Source organism: Balaenoptera borealis, assembly GCF_965194805.1.
Source record: "Balaenoptera borealis genome assembly, chromosome: 6".
Classification (NCBI taxonomy): Eukaryota; Metazoa; Chordata; class Mammalia; order Artiodactyla; family Balaenopteridae; genus Balaenoptera; species Balaenoptera borealis.
Genome location: NC_138863.1, coordinates 55,891,160 through 55,915,612, shown reverse-complemented (window position 1 = coordinate 55,915,612; position 24,453 = coordinate 55,891,160). Strand labels below are relative to the sequence as shown.

The window sequence follows — 24,453 nt, the reverse complement described above, 5'->3', positions numbered from 1 at the left end:
TCATGTTTATCTTATGATTTTGCCAAAAAGCAGTGAGCAAGCCTTAGACTTAAGGCAGTTCGTTTGGGTAGGGCAAAACAATTCTCATTTACTTGTACGTAAGTGAACGTTCACCCGAGAATACGAAGGCACACCCACTTTCACGAGTAGCCACTGCAATTTCAAAAGGCTGGATGAGCAGTTAATACTAATGAAGTCAAGGTTTCAGGCAATGTCTTTACAAAGGTCAACTAACTTTGCCTGTTCACTGGTACCTAAGGAGTGGCACTGGATCTCAAGGAAGAGTGGGTGACTAACAGGGATTTGCATAAAAATTCATTGCCTCCTGGACAACACTCAAAATGTATGACCTAAATATGATGAGTGTGGTCTGGGTGCTTTTAGACACAAGTAACAGAGAAATCTGGCTCAAATAAGTTTAAACAATAAGATAATTTATTTTTTTTTCCATTTTGAAGGAGACCCAGAAGTAGGTCAGGCTCTAGGATAGCTATTACAATGGCTCAAAGATGTCATCAAAGACTCAAGTTCTTTCTTTTTCTTTGATATCTTCAAAGTCACTTTCACCCTTAGACTGGTTTCTGTCATGGTCGTAAGATGGCGGCAGCAGATTCAGATCAACAATACACAGAGAAAGAGTCCTTCTTACATCCTTTTTTTTTTTTTAGGCGATAAGAATACTTTCTCAGCAACCCTTCAAGAGACTTCCCATGCCTTGGAAAAGATTGGTTCACATGGTTATTTCTAAATCAATCACGAAAAGGGGGGTTGCAACAATGGCCTTAGACCAGTGGTTCTCAACCTTGGCTGCATTTTGAAAGTTAAGAAAAATACTGATACATGGGTCCCATTCTCAGAGATCCTGGGATGCAGCCTGGGGCATTGAGAGTTTTAAAAGCTCTCCAGGTGATTCTAATGTATAGCTACGCATTTGAGAACCATAAATTTAGACCAAACTTCTGGAGGTGGGGGTAGAATAAGGGTAGGGAATGAATATTGGATTATAAACCACCATAACCATTAAATTTTATTGTATTTGCAATGTAAATTTTAAAATGTTAATATAGAAATCCACACATGGGATTGGAGTCAAGTTTGGAGGAATTCATATTTATAGGGAGACCTGATGAATGTGGTCCATTTTAGGAGAACAAATTAGATGCATCCAAAGCCAATCAAAACCATTTATAAGAATAGTTGTGATATTAAATAATCAGCAGCAACGAAAGTAGTAAAAGTTATGGTTCTGGAAAACGAAATGCTTAGCATTTTATAGGGTCAGAATAATTTGGGAAAAAAAAATCTAAGGAGTGAATGAGGTTGAGTGGAAAGAGCACAGGAGTTGAGCCAGAAGCCCTGGATTCTGATCCTGGCTTGGCCACTATTTGCTCTGGGGCAAGTCGTATTAATGTCTGTGAGCCTCAGGTTTCTGATTCAAGAGGTGAGCTAGTCCAAGCCCCGGGCTCATTGTTGCAGATGCATTCCAAATGTTTATCATAATACCCAACTTGTAACTTAAAGAATCTATTTAAGTCATATTTATAAATACTGTAGAAGAATGCATTTATGATTTTCCATTTTATATTCCACACTATTATTTCCAGAATAATTTTACAGTTTTGCCAATCATTTCATTATAAATCTCATATACATTGTCAGAAAGTCTCCCTAGTTTCTGAAAGGGGCTAATAACTACTCTTAACATCTTGGTCAGATCATTTATAGCTCATGACCGTTCTTTGGCATTCTGTTGAAACAGTTTATACGTAATGAATTGGTACAAAAACAAAAGACCTGGAAACAAAAATGCTCTACTAACTACTTTTTCTAGTAAACGCACAAAATAATGGCATTCCTTGGCATATGTGGGTATCAGGTATTTCCTTGTAACAGAATTCTTTTTAGCAATATGTTTCTTTTTTTTTTAAATTGGAGTATAGTTGATTTACAATGTTGCATTAGTGTCAGGTGTACAGCAAAGTGATTCAGTTATACATAAACATATATTCATTCTTTTTTAGATTCTTTTCCCATATAGATTGTCACAGAATATTGAGTAGAGTTCCCTGTGCTATACAGCAGGTCCTTGTTGCTTATCTATCTTATATATAGTAGTGTGTGTATGTTCATCCCAAGCTCCTGATTTATAAACCACCCCCCCACCACCACGTTTCCCCTTTGGTAACCATAAGTTTGTTTTCGATATCTGTAGATCTGTTTCTGTTTTGTGAATAAGTTCATTGGTATCATTTTTAAATTAGATTCCACATATGAGTGATATCATATGATATTTGTCTTTCTCTGTCTGACTTACTTCACTTAGTATGATAATCTCTAGGTCCATCCATGTTGCTGCAAATGGCATTATTTCATTCTTTTTTATGGCTGAGTAATATTCCATTGTATATGTACCACATCGTCTTTATCCATTCCTCTGTTGATGGACATTTAGGTTGCTTCCATGTCTTGGCTATTGTAAATAATGCTGCAATGAACACTGGGGTCTATGTATCTTTTTAGATTATGGTTTTCTCCAGATATATGCCCAGGAGTGGGAGTGCTGTATCATATGGTAGTTCTATTTTTAGTTTTTTAAGGAACCTCCATACTGTTCTCCATAGTGGTTGTACAAATTTACATTCCCACCAACAGTGTAGGAGGGTTCCCTTTTCTCCACACCCTCTCCAGCATTTATTGTTTGTAGACTTTTTGATGATGGCCATTCTGATTGGTGTGAGTTGATACCTCATGGTAGTTTTGATTTGTATTGCTCTGATAATTAGTGAGGTTGAGCATCTTTTCATGTGCTTTTTGGCCATCTGTATGTCTCTTTTGGAGAAATGTCTATTTAGATTTTCTGCCCATTTTTCGATTGGGTTGTTTCTTTTTTGACATAGAGCTGCATGAGCTTTTCAGAGATTAATCCCTTGCTGGTCACTTTGTTTGCAAATATTTTCTCCCATTCTGTAGGTTGTCTTTTCATTTTGTTTATGGTTTCCTTTGCTGTGCAGAAGCTTTTAAGTTTAATTAGGTCCCATTTGTTTATTTTTGTTTTTATTTTCGTTACTGTAAGAGGTGGATCAAAAAAGATATTGCTGCGATTTATGTAAAAGAGTGTTCTGCCTATGTTTCACTCTAAGAGTTTTAAAGTGTCCAGGCTTACATTTAGGTCTGTGATCCATTTTGAGTTTATTTTTATGTATGGTGTTAGAGAATGTTCTAGTTTCATTCTTTTATATGTAGCTGTCCAGTTTTCCCAGCACCACTTATTGAAGAGACTGTCTTTTCTCCATTGTATAGTCTTGCCTCCTTTTTCATAGATTAATTGACCATAGGTGTATGGGTTTAATTCTGGGTTTTTTATCCTGTTCCATTGATCTATATTTCTGTTTTTGTGCCAGTACCATACTGTTTTGATTACTGTAGCTTTGTAGTATAGCCTGAAGTCAGGGAGTCTGATTCCTCCAGCTCTGTTTTTCTTTCTCAGGATTGCTTTGGCTATTCGGGGTCTTTTGTGTTTCCATATAAATTAAAATTTTTTTGTTTTAGTTCTGTGAAAAACAATGTTTCTGTTATGATTTGATTCCTGAAGCTTTTGCTTTACAGTGTTAGGGTGTGACCATCTCTTGAGATATATACACTGTATTTCCTGACTTAAAGATGAACTAAACACCTTCTAGTCTCCAAAGTATATATTCTCCTTTCCGTATATGAACAGCATAAATTATAGGAGATGGCTTTGGCAAATTTGGAATAACTGGGACCAAGAGGTTGAGTCTTCCCAGAATAGCCTCTCACCATATGCAGCAGAGACAGAAATACTAACCAGCCAGTAATTTCCTGGTGAATCTTGACAAGCTTTTCAAGAGTCTGTGGACACTCTGTGGACATACTTTTTAGAGCAGTTGCCATGAGTGCTGGTGAAACCTTTAGTCATGTGTCTTTTATCTTATGCATTTGCCTCTTGTAATAAAATAACTGGAAACAAAATAATAATAGCAATAAATGCTTGCTCACATAGCTTACTTGGGTCCTGTTAGCACAGTGCAATTTTAGCCATTTGCTCTTTTGAACTGAGGTATCCAGTCATTGACAATGATGTGCTTAATTTCACAAATATGTGCAAATTTCACTTTTGGACAAGGACTTGGACTCAGTGTACATGTTCACCTAATAATATTCACAATCAAGTTATTGGCTGGTCCTACTTTAACAAATGCTTATTTTTCATGATAGAAATATGTATAGAACTCTATTTTCTAATATTTTTTACCTATGAAGGCAATTCCTTTTCTATTATGTACATATTTTGTTGTAGACAAGATTTCAGTATGTGATGGATCAATCTTGGCCCAAATCCAAGGGAGGTGATTTAATTAAACAGCCAAAAGAACCTCAATTAATAGGGGGATTCAGGTATAAAATAATCTCCTCAAACTGCCCACACACAGCCTCCTACCAAGATAATATTAAAACAAGACCATATTATACATGATATAAAAAATTTAAAAAAAAGACCACACTATACCTATGGTTAATGAATTAATTACCTTCTGGCTAATGCCTGGCTCTGTTTTTCAATATAAAATGATTATGGATGCAGAAAAGCAAGTATACACTAGAGTTCAGAGTATAATTAATTCCCAATGTCATGGAACATTTTAAATAATAAAAATATTGTACATCTTTTTCGGTCACTGTTTTTCTATTGAGGTCAAAGAGAGTTTAAACGAAAGTATAGGAATTACTGCAAGGATACAAATACAGCTCACTGTGTTCTACAAAATATACAGATCCAGTGTTTTTAGTGATTCCTTTCAAAATTTTCTTCTGGCTTTACTAATTTGAGAGTCACATTTTATTGATAAATGTGATTTCAATGTGCAAAGATGCATGGTTAAATGGTTTCTAAAGTCGCCTTGATAATCATAGCGCTAGCTTACCTGACACTTATCGCTAAAACGTTGGTATGCATATTTTATACCTGCTTGTGGTTTCAGCCGACAGCTATCAGAAAAGTGTCCCTGTAATTGACAAAAGGGAGAAAATAAAAGATAAAAAGAAAAAGGAAAGGCGGGGTGTGGTAAGGGAGAGAGATTTTTCATTTCTTATCTTGTGATACATTCTGTAGCAGTAAACACTACTACCTCCTAAACAGACCTTTTTTTTTTTTTTTTTTTTCTAAACAGACCTTTTGAAGGCAAAAAAGAAAGAATGAAACAGCTCCAAAAAAAGCTTTATAAACTAGAAATTGTCTTCCTGCTCATTGTGGCTTTGTCCTTTTGGAAAGTCTGCATGACCTCCTTGTATTAAATAAAACAAGGGTGTGAGGACTGATGACTTGATTGAATGAGTTAGTTACAGAAGTAGCTCTGGCATCTGTTATCCATTACTGCTGTTCTATTAATGGCAGCAGACCTTTGATTAACTACTGAGATTTGGACATGAAGGGGATCCAAGGTGGGTTGTGAAGTAAATCACATAGCTAAAGCTCCGTTTCATCTTCACCTCAATGTTCCTCTCTTTCCAGATTTCTGGCAGACCGGCAGCTGGAGGCCTTCAGGGGTAGGAGAGACTCTTAATTATTTCAAGAATAATTGATTTTAAAAATGCATATTATAATAGCCTGTTAATAAAACTCCTGGAGTATATATCATTTATGTATCATTTTTGGTATATCATCTTGGGGAAGAATTAAAATCACATCTCCCCATCCCCAACAAATAGACATTAGTAGATAAACTAAAAGAGGGAAGTTAAGAGAATTAATTTCTAAATATTTACAAAATTCTTGATTTATGCACAACCATAGCAGAGAACGAGGACTGCCTTACAGTACATTCATAGCTAGAGCTGTAAGCAAATCTCCAAGTGAAAAAAAAGACAAAAATACAAATTTCTTAGTAGTAGTCAAAATGTTATAGCATCCAACAATAACAACAAACATCTACCTGAGGGGTTAACGTTTACTGTCATAAGTCAAAATACCAGAAAACATTCATTTATAATACAAATATATATTGTGTTCCTGAGTGACTTGTTTATATATTCAGGTCGTAAAAGAAGGCAACTTTCTTCTATATGACTTATACAGAATCAGATGTTATAGCCAGAAGTAACTGTGAAGAGAGTCTAGTAGTTCGAATGATTGGGATCTCAAGGGGTAAATGAATTTCTTAAGTCCTAAGACTTGATTTTGGAAAGTCTGTAACTCATACCTTAGTCTTTTCATTATCAGTTCGGTGCTCATTTTCACCTATACTGAACACATCACAAAGTGTCCACACTTGATATTTGTTAGTATTCACAAGGAGGCACAATCAATTCTGGAAAATAAAAACTGGAATATGAAGGGAAATTTTGATTATAAAACTTAAGACCAACCAAGCAACCAAATTATGGAAGAAAAATGAAGTCATGGACCAAACTTCATACCTGAAAAATACCAATTCTCATTGGTTTAGTACTTCTACTTCTAAAAGAGCTTAGGCCAGGGTCCATACTCAACTTTGCTGAGACCCAGAAAGTTGAAGGACTAAAAAATGGAGTGGAGGCAAAAATTAAAGTGAGAATTGGTCTTATTGGACAGTATGGTCTATCCTGAGATGGCACAATGAACCTATATTTATTTGCTGATTGAGAAATGGTCCAGCCATGGACCATTACATACTGGTCGCCAGAGGAATGCAAACATACCCACTTTAGCAGTTCTTTGGCTCATGCCACACCCTTTTCTACAGCCTAAAGTAGAATAGAAACTGCTATTTACGGTTACTTGCTTATACAAGATGTCACTCTAGCAATTGTTGCTTGAGGGCAAGACCTGGTGACTGTTACTGGCAGAGAGAATGCAAAAGTGATTTAGCTCATACTGCATGCTCCCTACTCTTCTTTAAAAAAATGGAAAAGTTCATCAAATAATATATGTTATTATAATTTTAAGTGTACAAAGTTCAAATGTAACAACTGTAAAGTTGTCAAGGATAAATATAGATTTTTAAAATGTGTGAAATGGGAGTAACGAAGCTATTTAGATAAAAGCCATTATCAGACATTGCTACATTACTACATATTCAAACCTATAATCTCATGAATCAAAGCTTTTAACTGTCTGGATTCAAATGTGACTGTATTCTTTCCAATATGCATTCTTTCTTCTTCCAGGGGTAGTTCAGTAACAGCAGGTGTGTTGAGTGTGCATCCCAGTTAACATGCCAACAGGAAAACCAAAACTGTAAAATATTTTTTTCTTTACATGCTCCAGAAGTTAATTTGTAATAGAAGGAACCACTAGGTTTGGAAAGGAGTCCTTTACTTGAGTGAGGACACTGTATGTTTTCTATACTTCTTAAGCAAATGGAAAATTTCCTCCAATGTACAGCATATTAATTCATTTAATAATCCCTTCAGAATTTCCTTCCAAATATGAGACCATCACCATCAACTAGATAAATGATACCAGCTCGGATAACAGACTAAAAGATGACATAAATTCCAGCCCATGCAGTAGAAGTCACTATGAGCCAAATTCTCACACAGATTACGATAGAATTTGAGTACCCAAAGATGTCATGCTGCAGAAGAACTATTCTCAGCACGCTTTATCTGGGTACCTATGTAGCTGTTTCCTCTGTGAAAGAAAAAGAAAATTATCATAGCAGGAATTCCTACTGTTCATCAAGAGCTATTAGGTTGATCCATGGGAATTGCTATTTTTATAGGCTGAAAACTTTCAAAATCAGCAATTTCATATGATTCAACCTAATGCTTTTGACTTTTTCTAAACCAGATCAAGTGAGCATGACAGTTACTTTTATGAAGAGCAAAGGTGTAAGGGGTTGGGGAAACAAACAGTAAAGCTCTTGTAGCTTATAGAAAATTAAATGTCTATGCAGAATGAGTGGGGTTCACAGTGAGAACCCCCAAACACTATTGAGTTTTGACTATGAAACTGGCATTATGAATCTAACAGATAAGTTTTCAGAATCCATTGATACCATTCTATGGTATGAGTAGGAGAGTTTGATAGGGTCATTGGAATAGCGTAGAATATTTTTCCTTTTCCAAAAGGCTACAACATAAAAACAAAGTCCAGTATTAATGTGTCTTAAATAGAAACAAGAATTAAGAACCGAGTTTTAAGGGTACTTGTTATTAATCACTGTTAAAGATCAATTATGAAAAGAGTAAGATCATATATTTAAATTATTAACAAATGGACAAAAGAAAACCATGGAAATTTGTCAATTCTTTATTGTCCCCACACCATAGCACCATAGTTTTACTATGGCACAATATTTCCTACTGAATCTTACAGATTAAAAAAAAAATTTAGAACATAAGGAATTTTTGTTAGATAAAGCATTACAATTGTGTTGGAAAATTCTGCCAAGACATACTAAAATCTATGCAAAATATATGCATTACCAATTAGTGTTACTGAAGGGTAAATTGTTGAAGTATAATGTGAAACCTTATTATTAATGTCCAGATGTTCTATACATTAACTGAGTTCTGGACTTGATAGTGCCTGGTCCCTGGATGATATAATCTTCTCATGCAGGATTTTTTCAGGATATAGCAAAACACAAAAGATACAAAGGAGAGAGAACATAGGCATTACAAATACTATTAGACACACTTCCCCATTCATTTTTGAATTTTTCATAAATCCTTCTAGGGTTCAAGTTCTTTTTATTATAATTCTTTTGTGAGGTTTCTCAAAAGATACATCTAAATTATTTTAATTATAATTTCAAAGTGTACAAATTTCAACGTATAACAAATGTGAAGATGCCAAAGGACAAACAGATAAAAGAGTTGCAAATATGTATAGTTAACAGAGCCATTTTGATAAAAGTCATTATTAGACATTACTACATATTCCAACCTATAATCTCATAAATCAAAGCTTTTAATTGTCTGGATTCATAAGTGACTGTATTCTTTCCAATATGCATTCTTTCTTCTTCCAGGGGTTGTTCAATAACAGCAGGTATGTTCCTGCCATAAAGTTCACAGTGTTCTAGAAACTGGACACATTCTTGAATAACACTGTCACGAAGCACAATCATGTGTTTTGACATGTTTTCTAATAATGACAGGAAGCATCTTTTGGCGTAATACCAGGTATCAGTTCCCAGTTTTTTATTATAAGGTTCCAAGCTTTTGATAACCCGAGAAATACCAAAGTCATAATTTCCTTTGGCACAATAAAGCGTCCCTATCACCAAATTCACAATGCAGAGATGGTACATTTTCTTCTCTGGGTCCTCATAGGAGAGCTGCTCTTCCTCCTTTTCAATCTTCCTCATCAACTCCTCGGCTTCTTCGTTTTGACTTGTCATAATATATGAAACACACAGGTTAGCCAGCACAATAGCACTGACATTCAGGATGTTGTCATAATGCTTCTTGACTATGGGCTCATAAAAACCTATGGCTTCTGTGTATTTGTTTTCCTGCATGAACAGAACATGAGCCACATTCAGCTTCCACACATCATGGTCATTACAGAATTCCACAGATTGGCGGAAGATCTTTTCCACCATTGGATAATTGTCAAGGTTCCAGTAGATTTTGGCCTGGGCCATCAGCACGGGAATATACTTCTCAAGGGTGTCATCATATTCATTCACTGCCTTTTTGACAGCTTCATCATCTCTGTTGTGTCTTGCTTCCTGCACTTGTTTGGTGAGTTTCCGGAGCTGTTCAGTCAGCATCCCTGCTAGCCCATCAAGCTTAATGAAAGCCTCTTCAGGAGCTGTCTGGCAAGTGATCATGGCATCCAAGAAGTCATAGAGATAGGGTGTGAGGAACCTGTAAGTCAAATGGGCATTCTCTGCCAGGACATCTGCTGCCAGGTCAAAATACTCATATTTACAGTAGAGCAGCAACAGGTTGCCAAAGGTCTCTGGGGGAAAGGGATTCTGTTGGAGCAAAAACTGTAGCTTCTCAAACCCTTCTGTAGGCCTGGCATCCATGTTCATTAGCGCCTGGTTGTGCAGGGTCACAGGGTCTAACTCTTCCTCTGCCCTCGGAGGCATATCTGTGAGGGTTTCCTGGGCCACCTCATAGTTTCTCAGTTGGTATTCTATGGCGGCCTTGAGGTTGAAGGCTTCCACCAGAGCGGTCTGGTGAAGGACTAACGTGTTACCAACACTTCGAACATCAATGCCCTCAGTGGTCATGCCCACACCCAGCTCTGGGTGCTGGCGGATGCCGTGCTCAATAATGTCAGCGATATGCTTCAGCGCGGATGCATACTGCCGGCTGCTGTAATAGGCCAAAGCCAGGTTGTAGGAAAGGTCAGGCCGGTAGCCCGAAGCCTGCAAAGCAGCAGAGAACTTGGAACATGCGGCTTCATAATGTCCCTCCTTGTAGAGCAAACAGCCCAGGTTGACCTGGCCATCGAGCTCGTTCTCGCCCCCGCTGTCTTCTCCTCCTTCCCCACTCAGTAGCTGCTCCACCAGGCTCCTGGCCCCGGGCAGATCGCCCTCGCTGTACTTGATCGCGGCTTGGAGACGGAGGACCCGGTTGTGGTAGGCGGGGTTGTCCAGGAGGAGGAAGGCGACGCGGGTGGCCTCTGGGTAAAGGCAGGCCTTGTACAGGGCCTGGGCCTGGTACAGGCGGTACTGCTCCAGCTCCGGGTGCAGCTGGCCCAGCTGCTCATAGCACTCGGCGGCCAGCGCGAACTCCTGCAGGCGGTAGTAGCAGTAGCCCAGCAGCGACAGGCCGGCGCGGCTCCTCGGGCTCCGCTGGAGCTCTCCGCCCAGCAGCTGCACGGCCTCGGCGTAGCGGGCATCCCGGATGAGCCGGTACACGACCGCGGTGAACTCCCCGTCGGGGATGGGCGCACTGCTCAGCCCCGCCATAACCTCCGCGGCTGTGCATCCCAGTTACCACGGCAACATGCCAACCGGAAACGGAAGGCTGCTTGTCCGGATATTGCTTTGCAACGGAAAAACTCCGTAAGGACTATAAAGGAATCACTGAGGTGAATAATTAAACTACTGTATTGGCTCTCGAAGGCTCTGGGTTGCGAAGGTCGTGAGTCCATGAAGAGAGATGAAAGGCCTCGTGGCATTTCAGAAACGGAAACTCTACTTCCCGGCATGCACCGGCCCGATGGCGCCGGCGTCGGGACGTGGCCGCGCTGCATGCTGGGAGGCGTAGTCTCTGCGGGACGGACCCTCGGTTGCGGGGAGATGAGGTTTCACTCGCTTTTCTTTAGTGTTGAGGTTGATTGAGAGTTGCTGGCTGCCTGCTGTGTCACCTGTCTCTGGCGCGGGGAAAAAATATTGGCGGTCTGAAATCCCTTGCGTTTTTAGCCTTATACACTTTGTAATACATACCAATGGCGTCGTTTCGCGGTTTGTTTTTGTATTTTAATGGGAAGGAAAAGGTGGAATGTTTCTTTGGCATTCTCCTGGAATTAAGAGTAGCTTCTCTTTTTAAGCTGCCTTGAGGGCACACTTTCTAAGACATAAATGCAGAGGGTAATAATAGTTCTTATTTTTGTCGTTTCCACAAATTAATGATGGGAAATGGTTTGTGAATATTATCTGGTATTGGGAGACGTTTAATTTTAGATCCAGGTGTTCCCCCCTCACCCAATTACTGAACAGATGTTGGCGTTTAATCTTGGCCATATCTATTGGCCTGGCCCTCCAACTTTCACTACAAATAAGAAACCAGTCTTCCTTGATCTCCCTGCATCTCCATTGGTCGTCCATGATCTGCATTGGACTGTCTAGTATCTAAGATAAACGGCGTATGAATAAAATCATGTCTTTGCTATATACTTAAAGGCTTCAATGCAAGTCCTTTTGCTGCCCATAACATCTTTTCTATGTATAAATTCCAGAGCCAACACCAACCATATAGTATGGCCCTCAGACAATTTACACATATTATTTCTAATCTTAACGACCACCGTGTGATCTGTATATTACACGTATGGAATCTGTGCACTAGAAAGTTTTCAATAATTTGCTCAAGACCACACAGCTAGGTAGTTAGCAGCAGTGCCATGATATCCAGCAGCTAGTTTCAGTAGGAAACAGTGACTGCTTGTAACCTATTCCATTTATTTCCTATAGATGAGTTTGTAAAGGCCCAGTGTTTGCTGCCACATTGTATGCTGGAACATTAGTGTCTTTTTTTCCTCCATTAAAACAACGAACCAACTTGGTGTGCGCAGTAGAAATTTGAACTTCCAGATCTGATTTGCAGCTGTAAGCAGGTGTTAGGAAATAACTAGTGCGGGTGGTATAGTTCCTAGTCACCCAGTATAGCTGGCAGGAGACTTCTGCAGGCATATGATTGCTTGTATCGTAAAGCAACTGACTTTATATACTCATTCAGTCTTCCCTGCTGAGAAACTGACAGAGGTCTGTCCTTCTGGGTGGGACCAGACAAGGAACCTTCCACTTCATGAATACTGAGAAAGGGACAAACTGTACCCATTTCAGACGGGTTGAGTGGCATTCTGGCCCACCTAAGAGCCCCAGAGAAAGCAGCTGATGGGGTCCACCATAACTCTATTCCGAGGCTTCTTTCAACCTGATGTCTGGGTGCACTCTTTTAGGACCTTCAACTCAGGGAGGTATGTGGGTTGAGGGATGCTTGCTAGCGCTGCTCAGTAATTGGGGAGTGGGTAGGTGGCTGGGGGAGGATCTTCACCTTTATGGCTGCCTGACTACACTTGTCTCTTGGAAACTCAGGCTCAGTATTTTAAAATCCTTATGTACGACCTGATACTTTGGGTGAGGTGCTATTGTAAATCAAGGTAACATGACAGAACATGGAAATGGGAAATTGCCTTTTATATCTTTAGTCTATCAGTCTGATTTTCAGAGTTGTATTGGCACCATGAAAGTATTCACCTTCAAATGGCTTCTTGGGAATGTAAGCAAAATAGAAGGAATCTCTGCTCTCCCCCAAATTTCTCCAATCCCTACAGGCATCAGTTGAGGGTCCCCTCTTTGTGCTGGTACCTGTCTGTGAGTGTGGCTGCTGAAGCGGGCAGGAGGGAGACGTCCTGTACCTTCCTCTTTATTTCATGTGCTGCTGCTCCTGAGGCCTGGCTTGGAAAAAGCAGGACATTCGGCTTAGACAGATGGAGGGCAGGGTCATTTGCAAAATGAAATGAGTGCACAAATCATGCTGTGAAATTGGCATGACCATCCCTGCTGCTGTGATAGACTGACTTTTATTTAGTCTATGACAGGCAGTTGGGGAATAGATTAGGGGTTTTGGGGGAGGGGGATGGTGAAAGAAGGCCCTTTAATTAATGATAGAAATTCTGGAAAGCAGTAAATGGGGTGGAATATTATAAAATGTCATAAAGGATCATTTTGTTTCCAACAGAGTCTTGGAAAGCTGGAGCATGTATCAAAAAAGTTAGTGTATTGTACCATTTCTAGCAATAAGAAAGAATTTTGTGGTTGCAATAAAAAGATTTAGTGCCTTATTGAAAGGAATTAGACTTTAGGAAAGCAGTGTTGGACTCAGGGTGGATTTTGCTGCAAAGAGGGAGGCATGTTTACCATGTAGAAGAATTCCATTCGGGCAAAATGTGTAGGAGCTAAAAGTTCTTAACATGCTTATGTTTCTGCCTGTCAAAATGTGAGATGACCAAATTCCGTATTCTATTTGTATGTATAATCTATTTGACATTCTCTTTTAAAACTAGTTGGAAGTTATGTTTTCTTATTTATCCTCTAAATGTAATCACTTCCTGTTGGTAAACATTGGTAATTTATGAACATCTCAACAACCACAGCTGTGGTCAGACAATTTCCTTGATAAAGACCTTCTGCAAAACCATTTTCCAGTTGTATTTCTCTTCCCTTTCATTCCAGGCCATTTTCTTCAGGATGGCCAGTTTGGTGGTTCAGTCCCCTTGCTTCTTCCTTCCCATCCCCCAATCTTCCACCATAAAGAAGGCAGAAAGAATAAATTAGTGTCAAATTGGTAATATAACTGATTGACTTTTAGGAGCATCTGTTTAATCTTTTAAGAGTTTTGGAAAAATTCTATACCAAATCAACATTTGGGAACATTTATGCTCAGATGGTAAGACATTTAACCTCATTATGAATTCTCCTTTCACTGGCAGTTCCAGCTTTATTAATATTTTAATTAGATTTCCTTCTTGGATATACCTTTTTTAAAAAAAAATCAAGTAGCTTATATTTGGGGGCTTGTGGTCTTATTACCTAAATTAACTTATTAGGAAGAGCACAATAACATGGTCTATAAATGGAATTACCAGAGAAGGCACAACTGTGGATACTTACATTTAAAGAAATCAATCAACCATCCAAACAAAGAGCTACTCTAAGCCCCTGTGTTTATGCAGGACTTTCTGTACCAGGACCAGGTCCTGCTTTGCCTAACTTCCCTCATTAATCCTCACAGCCCTTCTGTGAATTAAGTAATTTTAACTGTTGGCCTCACTTGAAAAGCATGGACTGCAAAGCACAAAGAAGCCTGTGGCCGCCTCAGCACCGGGGGATTGGTGATTGCTTAAGCTGGCCAGTAGGGGCCACACTGCACCTCTTCCCTCTCCCCCTGAGCACCTCCTCTCCAGTCATTTGAATTGGCTTTGGATCATTTGCTGCAGTTCTAATAGAACAGGCACAATGGTGTTAAGAATTTTAAAGTTTAAGTACCGAAGCCGTTGTGTAATTGTATGGCGTCAGTGGCTGGAGGCCCTGCATCGATGCGATCCCCCTGTGTAATTGCCCACGCAAATTTGAGCAATCTGTAACAGACACAGGAACCCGTCTGCATTGGGCTGCAGACTCTTATCCCTCCAGAAAAACCTCACTAATTCAAAGAACCTTTTGTCATTTTTAAAATGCTCTGTGGACAGGGCTGTCCCACTATCCCTCTCACACAGGCAAACATCACAGATCAGGACAAGGTTAATGGGCTAAATTGACAGTCAAAATTTAAATCGTAGGTATTCGGATGCATGCTTGCCTCGTTCAGTCCTTAAATCGTACTTCTTAAGAGAAATAAAGATTATTCCAGAGCTTTAGTTAAACTTTAAGCATTTTATTAAAAACAAAGATATTTAGGTCTCTTAAAGCAGTTTCAAAATCATGGATTAGATGCTTGTGAAATGGGCAAACAGTGTATAATGTAGTATTCTTATAATGACACCTCAGCTTGGGAAATCTACACAAATGGAGTGATGGCAGACAACTCAGTTGAAGACATATTTCCCTTCTTTTGTGTAAAACAATAATAGGAAGCAAATCAGTAGGGGATCCTTTTTAGATGATTGTACATCAAAATGGCAAAAGCATTTTTCACCAACGGAATGAGATTAGCCAAAACCTAAACTCCTGTTTCCATACAATGCTGTTTGTGTTTTTTAAAATTCATCTAAATATGATTTAATCTAAATCTAAAGAAAAAAATGATCGAGATTCTAATACACAGACATACACACACAGCAAATGAACACAAAGGTAAATGGTGGCCTGAAAAAACACATTTTTTTTTATAGCAAATACTTCATTTACTTAATAAAACAAACATATTTCTGTGCCAGTGTATACATTCAATGACATTGGTAGAGATATGCTACACAGATAAATAACTTATCTTTAGCACTGTTGAGAGATGGACTAAATATGCAAGAACATTCAAAATTAAATTAGAAAAGATGTACACCACCAAATTACCAGCTGAGGAAAAGGTACACAAGCGACGTAAGCAGGACCTCAGGCATTGTTAAATCCAAGTACTCAACATGAAATTCCCCAGACACACCACTTTATTTCTGCCATCTATGTGTTTTATTCTATTATTGCTCACCTACGAAACTTATGAAATTTTGGCCTTCTTGTCATCAGACTCAACCTTTAATTTCCTGTGACATTTGAATTTTGGGAGTTCTTTACAGCATGCGGCAGAACAACAGTTTCAGAGACTGTTATTCTGAAGCAGACAAGGAAACTTCACTGGCATTGCCAGAGTTTTTAGGGTCCCAAATTAGGTTTTGCTCTTTTGCTTTAATGAATCCTTTTTGAGTGTTTATTTTTTTCCAGCCAAAACATTTTTCTTTAGATGTAAATCTTCCCTTAATATGTTTAGATTTCTGTCCTGCTTGAGAGGAGTTTTTCACACTATTAATGGGGATGAAACTGTATTTTATCTTTGTGCAATTCATTAAGAGTCAGCAGGAGAAATGGATTTTAAAATAATTCTACCACAAAGTAAATTGAGCCGACTCTGTTCAATGACTTCAGGTAGGTGGATCAAATATGATAAATTTTGATACATGAAAAAAGCAACTGAATTCTTGTAGCATTAATATTAGATAATGTTATTTCACTAACAAACTTTTAAAGATTATTTCCAACCCAATCCAATGTGTATGCAAATATAAAATACCTGGAAATGGGTAGACAGCTTAGATTTTAGAAACAGAAAGCACACATGCAATTTTTAACTTCTTTTGACTCACTTTATAAATTGTAAATTAAACTGACTACCATTTATGGGATATCTATGATATGAGATAATCTAAAGTTGTCCTTTATGAAATAAAAGGGTATATTTTTGTACCGATAACCATGTACTGATGACCATGTCTTTTGTGATCACTAGAGGCAGGCTCAGACACATCTGTGATAAGGTTGTTTTTATATCTGCTCCATATATGTAACTTTTTATTTTGTCTTTAGTGAGGAGATGACCTCTTTGCTCCTATCTTTTTTGAGAAGAGTGAATAAGACAGTTATGTGGAACAATTTTTTAAAGTTAAATACAGCTTGGTCCTTTGGTGCAGAAATGAACTGAATAAAAGTCAGTGCTTTTATTTTATAAGTGGAAAACCCGAGACCTGAGAGTCCCAAGATAACAGGTCTGGCCGATGGCCAGGCTTGGGGGAGCCCCATCCACTGTGCACTGGGGTAGTGCCTTTTACAGTTTGCCAAGCCATCCCTCCTGGCTGGGATTGCCAGCTACATTGTAGGTTGTGCATGTATTTTCCACACACTGACTAATAAAATTATAAAGAGCCTGCCTGAAAAAATACACTTCGTGGAGAAAGTAGGATGAAGTCATTTCAACCATTAATGCCAAGAGACCTGAGGAAGCGCACATAATCTGGTCAGTTGTAGGTTTTATAAGAAGGCTCACATTTCAAATGCCTTCCTCCAATAGGAAGTAAACAATAATAAGGATTGGGAAAATTTCTCTATTTTGGAAAAGCAGATTATATGGGTAACCACACATACCCCAAATTCGTGGAAAGTTATACATTAGAAAAGGATTAAAAATACCTCAAACGCCCAACAGTTCAACCTCTAACCCCTCTGGGTTGTTGGCACCAGGGAGGCTGCTACCCTCTTTTCTACTGTTTGATGGTTGTGGAGGAACAGACCGGGGCATTAGTCAGCAGTTTCTGAATTTTGACCCCCAATAGGAAAGATACCTCAAGACAGGAGAAATAGATGGAGGCAATTACAAACAGCTCCTTGATTGATGGTTGACATTGTCAGGGCTCCACTGTATGGCAGATTGCAATGGTGTTGAACTCCTCCTGCTACCAGTGGGTGTTGCTATTGGCAACCATGCAGTGAAGCCAATAAAAAGGCAAGAAAATGAGAGGAAAACTCAACCTTAGTGGAAGCCGTAGGGTTTGTGCTATAAATTACATTCCCCTTAGCAATATGCAGCATCAACGCTCAGGGTAGCCACAGTGCGTGTAGCTACCTGCAGTCTCCATTGGACCCTGGGTCTAGTTTTATCATAAAGCACATGCTTTCGAATTTTGCTCTAGATACACTGGCATCCGCCTGTCTGGGCTATTTATTTATTTATCGTTGGGGAGGATGACAGATGTGGGTTCATCTCTGCCTCACATGGACTGATTTTCAATTCCCACCTGTGATATAAACATGATGTGACACAATAGCTAGAAACACCTGCAGTGCTTCTGAGCTGCAGACACACGACCAGGGTCTGTCCCTACCTCCACCCCCGCTTTGTTCCTCACCTGAAGGAGGGAGACAGCCCGGCAGAAGCTGTTTTCCTTTATAGCAGAGTGATTCAGAAAACTGGCTTAATAACATCCATAAATCTGAACAACCTCCGCTTACCTGCTCTGTGGAGGCAATTTTTCCTGCACTCGTTTTCTCCTCTAGTTTCTCCAGTCTTCCCCGCAGAGACAGCTGTAAAAGGTAGCTGGGAACATTATTTTTTAGGGTTCCTACTCCTTCCTTCTCTCTTTTGTCAACCCCCTCCCTGCTCAAGTATCTCTCTTTTCTAGGCAATTGATGATAGGATTCTGTACCCTCATTTGTTTGGTAAGACATGCCATTTTTCTTGGTTTGGATTAATGTTCACCTTCCCTTTATCAGTTCTTTTACCACCTGCCTCGGTCCCTATCTCTTCCTTGTTAGTTGTTTTCTTTTGCTTCCCCTCCCCCTCCTCTTCTTCCTCCTCCTCCTCCTCCTCTTCCCCCCATTTGCCTGGTTTATAATTTTCTTTTACTCTATTTCTGTCCATATAGAATCTTCCTTCTTCCCCATGGGCACCTGCTCTTCCCTTATTTCTGTTTTGGTACTTTAATTTACCCATTCTTTAAACATTTCCCAGATGTCTACTATGCGCCAGGAAAAAAATGTCCTTGGTGGAACTTGGCCCCTGTTTCTTTGAGTAGTAAAGTTAATAACTGACACAGACGAGCAACAACAAGAACAAAAATGGTTTGTATATTTTAGATTTTTTTAGAGCTGGAATGGACTTCAAGGTTCATCTGGTCCAGAGATTTTCAAACTCCTCAGAGCCCGATTATGGGCTACTAGGTATGTAATCAAAGAAATGAGGATTTGTAGGGGCTCTGGCTCTCCCAACCCAGCTTCAAACTGAGGACTTGGGCTTTTAGATGTTTTATGTCTTGGGGATTCTTTGTAAGATTTATTTGAACAAAGAGTTCTAAGGTTAAATCATGTTTGAAAATAATTTCCTAGTGTAATCTCATTCGACAAATGAGGAAAAAGGCTGGGAGAAGTTAAGTGACTTGTCTAAAGCCATCCAGAGAATAGTGCCAAACCTAGGGTACAAGTGTAGCTTCTGGCCCAGCGTTCTTTGGATAAGGCATACCGTGTCCTCAGTCTCTCAGCTTTCTAGTCATTGCATCTATTTAATATAGCTTATTCTTATCTACCATAAACCTAGCTTTCTATAGAATATCTGTTCTCTGCCTAGACTGTTGTTTCTTAACCCTTCAAGCATTGTATCTTACACTTAAGGAAAAATCCAAAATTGGGGACCTTTCCATTTGGCTTTGGGTTGGTACTGGTAGTAACCTTACATTTTATACTGAAACTCATCACTAGGAGAGCTCCAGGTAGTCAGTGATCATTCTCCGTGGCTCTGCTGTGTCCTGTGAAATGTCTCACTGTTGGAAATAGTTCTGAATGTTCATGTGTCATTTGTGTTAAATCCACCTATAGATTTCCTTTCACCCTTACTTTAATTGAAGTCTATTAATCCATTCCTTCTGGGAGAAGACTTGGTCTACAATGAAGGTTGAATTAAAAAACTGAAAAAGGGGACCACAATCCCAATACAGTGTTATGAATCTTGTCTAAACGCCAATCAGACAAACACATTTGCTGTCTTCCTACTATAGACCTTTTTAGGGGAAAACTGGGAATGGCTGGTTTTTGTAAGGATAATATAGTTTCTCTTTTAGGTAGGCAATTCTAAAGGCTCTGCTCCATCATTAAGAAGCTTTAGGATTAAAAATAAGATATCTCTACAGAATACCAATTGGGATTCTTGGGACAGTCTGGCGCAAAAGGGGGAGCTCAGGAGAGGATGCAAAGGCAGGCATTGTTTGGCTTGTAACAAACAGAACAGCCATACGCAACATGAAGCAGCGCTAATGACGCCTTCACTGTTCAACGTTCCCTCGGCTCAGAGTGAGCAGGGCCAACCGTCCTCAGGTCCTGGACCCAAGTGGCCCGCTGCCCAGAATCTTCGTCTCAGCCCATGTTTGTTCATCAGGGAGAGGTGCGCATCCCGGGGCATGTGCTCCCTGCCCCACCTCCTCCTCTGTCCTTTCTGCTGACACCACACTGCAAGGTGAAAGCCCAGCCATGCTTCCCAGCACAACCCTGAGACGTTATGTCTGTTTGAGCTTAAAGGAACAAAAGAATGCTGTGGTGGGACCGAAGCTGGCTCCTGAGGACGCAGTCATTTCACAGCCGCAGCTGACCTGGAGGGTTAGTCTCTGTCATCTCCTGTCACCATGAGATTGACAGAGGGGGCAGAGGCAGCCGAAGAGATGAGCAGCCTTTTCTGGTGCAACTCTTCCCACTTACTTCTGTTGGCAGCCACCGAATCCAGCATCGGCTTCAGTTTCACATTGACCTTCACCAAAGCCTAAAATAAAACAAAAGCAGGTGGGGGAGAGAGGAACCGGAGTCACTGCCATGATTTTCTAGCTTTCAGCTGTGAGGAGAATGGCAACTGGCTGTAAGAAATGAAAGTGATGATTATTTTGGTAAACATGAGCTATTTACAAGAAGTAAACATGCACTTAGCACCACTGTGTTGTACTAATAGAGCTTATATAGAAAATGAAAAAATAAGACAGATGTCTGTGCACTCCTCCAGGGGGTGCCAGCCAAGTTGATTATGATCCTGTTTTAAATTCACATCAAACAGGAAACAAAATATCCAGCTCACACGGTCTACTAGTATGTGTATCTTTGCCTGCAAGGGAGGGCTCCAGATCTCAATAGATCAGGGACTGAAATGTTTACAAAAATAAACCTACCGTTTGCTCCACCAAAGATGACTCTGGGTGGACTCACGTGAATGAGAAAGGCCAGGTAAAATCCTGAGATGAGAGGAGCTCATTTGTAAAGCGCAGGATCTGGGGACTGTGCTAAATGTACAGATCACGTGAGAACATGCATGGAAATAGACACGAGAGAAAAGAAAAAGGGGTGTGGAAGAGAGGGGCAGATGGAGGGGTGCAGGAGAGAGGAGGGAGAGAAAATGTAGGGTGGGGCTGGAGGCCGACTGACCACAAGGCTAAGGAAACTCAGGATTCAGGGTCCTCACTTTTAGGAGACCCTTCTAAATATTTCTTTTTTGCACTTAATTTTGTGTTATTTTTAAAAAAGGGTCCCCAACTCCCAAATGGTACAAACTTCCAGCCTCACAAAATGTGGGTCACCCCTCTGGTGGAACAAAGCAGTGAATGAAACAGGGATCACGGGGCTGCGGGGCTTTAGCCCCTGGAAAGGTAATGGTCCCGCTTAATGCCTTGGGTCAGCGTTCTGTGGCCACAGATTATACCCCCAGTCCCATGGAGACACCCTGCAGATGTGTCTCATTCATCACAAGGGGAACAAAAGGTGACCGGTGACTAAACCACCATGGTTGCAGGACACCTCCTGAAAAGCCTCCTCCAAGCCGGACCCGTAGTTAGTGGGTGCTCCAGAGCGAAGTCCTCCAACAGGAAGAATAATAGTTCTTTCTGTTGAGGATGGAATCCCCTGAGCATGACTGCAAACCACCTGTTAGGAGGACCTGAAGTATCCCCTCAAATAACCCTCCGCTCTGGGGAGCTTCAGGGATACAAGTGAAGTGTAACGAGATGTAAGGTAAGTGGGGGGTTGAAAGCCCAGAAATACGCAGGGATCCTATTGAGCGGCGAGCACTCCACCATGGCGGTGTCCCCTCACACTCGTGTCCCATAAACACAGCATGTTCTCGCTTTCATAAGTGATGTTTATCACACCAAGCAACAACGTCTAATCTGAAATCAGATGTATTTGTTATTCCATACGATAATAAATCACAGCAACATAATAACTCAGGCAGTGATCAAAATCCCCTTTACATCCATGAGAAAAATGCAGGTGCCTGTGTTCTGCTCAATGCAGTGTTTTTGTTTAGACAACAGTGTAAGAGGTGGCGACGAATGCCATGGTTTTTAGTTTAGTTTGGCACTGGTTCCTCTTCGCTCTGATCAAGCCTTTTAATTAAACTGCTATAATTCCTATGGAAATTAGTGTTTATGTTATTTTCCTGCCACAAAAGCATTTCTCTAGAACTTATTTTTTTTTAATCCCAGGAGCACAAATTGGAATTTTTTTCTGCATGAAATGTAATTAAAAACTCATTTGATTACTATAGTTCTGGCTCTGTTTTACTTATTAAATTCCTGTAATCAGTTTTCTTTTATGAAGCTGCTGGGAAATGATCTCAAAAGCAACACATTTTTCTCTTCCTTGGCAGGTTCCCGAGCGTTTACTAAATTACGTTCATAGCACCTGCCCATGATTCGAATTACTCTACCAATTTATTCCTTAAACTATTTAAGTTTATTTGGCTTAGCCCCAAACAGATTGCTTTCCTTTATCTAGCTCTTTGTTCTCTGTCTTGCTTTCTTTGTGTTGAATAAAAAAATTCTTTGGGGGGGGGGTACATTATTTCTCAGAATTCCTTCTTCTCTTTATTTCATATTCTCCTTAAACACAGAATTGCCACACTGGAATGTCATTTTCCTCTAGTCAGGTGCTGGTTCTAGGCAAAGGTAGCAAGAATCTCATCTTGAAGAATTATTCTTACACTATAAATTTGTTATATAAATGCAGTTAGCTGGAAGAATATGGAGCTATTAGAATATTAGGAAGGCAAGGGATTATCCACAAACCTAAATTCCAAGGTTTACGGTGATTACGTGCAATGTACCATCAGCAAGAGAATTGCTCCCAGTATTTAGAAAGATATGGGTATTCCTACAAACTTCTCATCAGCGAGTGACACCCGACGAGTTCTGTGCAAATGCTACTGGTCTCTGTCTCGTTTGACTAACTCTTCTCTTAGCAAAAGAGAAAGGGGACACATCACCCATCTGCCCACTCTCCCTATACACACAGAGGGACTCTAAAGGTTATGTGTGTGGCACCATCCACCACAGGATGCTGAGTCCCCTCCGTGACATCCCCGTGGTGTGACCATTCAGTGTTTAAACACGTCCGGAGGCAGTGAACTCACTACCTCCCTGGCTGGGCGTGTCGGTTTACTCTTTGTTCTGATTTTAGAATGTTGTTCTTTATACTGAGCTGAAAACTACATCCCTGTAATCGACCTGATGGTTCTAATCCTTGGGGCGCTCTCCCTTTAAGCTCGAGCAGTAGGTTGATGACTCATGTGCTGCTCCGAGTGTAGGTTAGGATTGATTTATTGACCTCAGAACCCAACTTGGGCTGTGTATGGATATCGCTGAGACTCCCAAGCTCACTGCAGCTCCCAACCCTGGCCCATCACAGACAGGACCCTGGATACTTGCCTCACTTGCGGACACGGCCCTGGGCACCTAGTCATCCAGGTGGCTGAGGGGCCCCACTTGCTTCCTGATTCCTTTCACACCCCACTGCTGAGTCCACTTGTGACCAGCACGTACAGTTTATTCCATATTTTATTTATGTTTTCAATAAGTAACACATTCACTAGTCCAATGAATACAAAGGGTACAAAACATAGTGTTAAAATCTCCTTTCATCCCTGCCCCAGAGATTTAGTTTCCTTCCCTAGAGGCAACTGATGTTATCAGTTTCTTGGGTATCCTTCAATAAACATTTTATGCCTATGTACGCATAAATACATAGATTATATATATATGTATGTATATATATAAGCATGGTACCATTTTATATATATATATATATATATATAATGTATATATGTATAATTAGGTTGATTCCCTCATCATTTGCAGTGTTTCAGAGAGGGAGTGAAAGCAGAACCTTGCGGAACAACATCATTATGATAATGCTTGAGTGAGACTAATCACACTGTGTAGAAATTAGCATCTGGAGTATAGAGAGAGGAGAGGGATCAAATTCCAATTTTCTATTGCTATGCCACTGAATTTTTCTTCTGCAGAGCTTAATCTGCTGTGAATCCTATCTAGTGTAGTTTTCCTCTTAAAAATGGTGGTTTTCATTTCTAGAAGTTTGATTTGGGTCTTTTTTTATATCTTCCATGACTCTGTTTTTTTTAAAGAAATTCACGTTCTTTTTTATTTATTTATTTATTCATTTATGACTGTGTTGAGTCTTCGTTTCTGTGCGAGGGCTTTCTCTAGCTGCGGCAAGTGGGGACCACTCTTCATCGCGGTGCGCGGGCCTCTCACCATCGCGGCCTCTCTTGTTGCGGAGCACAGGCTCCAGACGCGCAGGCTCAGTAATTGTGGCTCACGGGCCTAGTTGCTCCGCGGCATGTGGGATCTTCCCAGCCCAGGGCTCGAACCCGTGTCCCCTGCATTGGCAGGCGGATTCTCAACCACTGCGCCACCAGGGAAGCCCCATGACTCTGTTTTTCACGCCCAATCTTTCCTCTACTCTCTTGAACATATAAAATGTAATAAATGTCTTAATGTCCTTCTTTATCAATTCT

At 40.2% G+C, this 24,453-nt stretch overlaps 2 protein-coding genes and 1 long non-coding RNA gene across 3 annotated transcripts in view; 1 reads left to right on the top strand and 2 right to left on the bottom strand.

Moving 5' to 3' along the window:
- Positions 1 to 24,453, top strand: part of LOC309630436 — an 88,157-nt gene that overhangs the window by 45,231 nt on the left and 18,473 nt on the right. Inside the window, exon 2 of the long non-coding RNA XR_014245666.1 lies at positions 5,531 to 5,565. This is a non-coding gene — a long non-coding RNA (uncharacterized lncRNA). The remainder of the gene's footprint in view (positions 1 to 5,530; positions 5,566 to 24,453) is intronic.
- Positions 8,236 to 11,040, bottom strand: LOC309630414 (intraflagellar transport protein 70A). Its single transcript, XM_082395637.1, has one exon. It carries the CDS (start codon positions 10,872 to 10,874, stop codon positions 8,877 to 8,879), a length of 1,998 nt encoding a protein of 665 aa, XP_082251763.1. The 5' UTR covers positions 10,875 to 11,040; the 3' UTR covers positions 8,236 to 8,876.
- The window catches only part of PDE11A (phosphodiesterase 11A), a 423,005-nt gene continuing 418,520 nt past the window's right edge, over positions 19,969 to 24,453 (bottom strand). Inside the window, exon 20 of the mRNA XM_082395677.1 lies at positions 19,969 to 20,418. Within this exon, the coding sequence (XP_082251803.1) occupies positions 20,260 to 20,418 (159 nt within the window). The 3' untranslated portion in view covers positions 19,969 to 20,259. The remainder of the gene's footprint in view (positions 20,419 to 24,453) is intronic.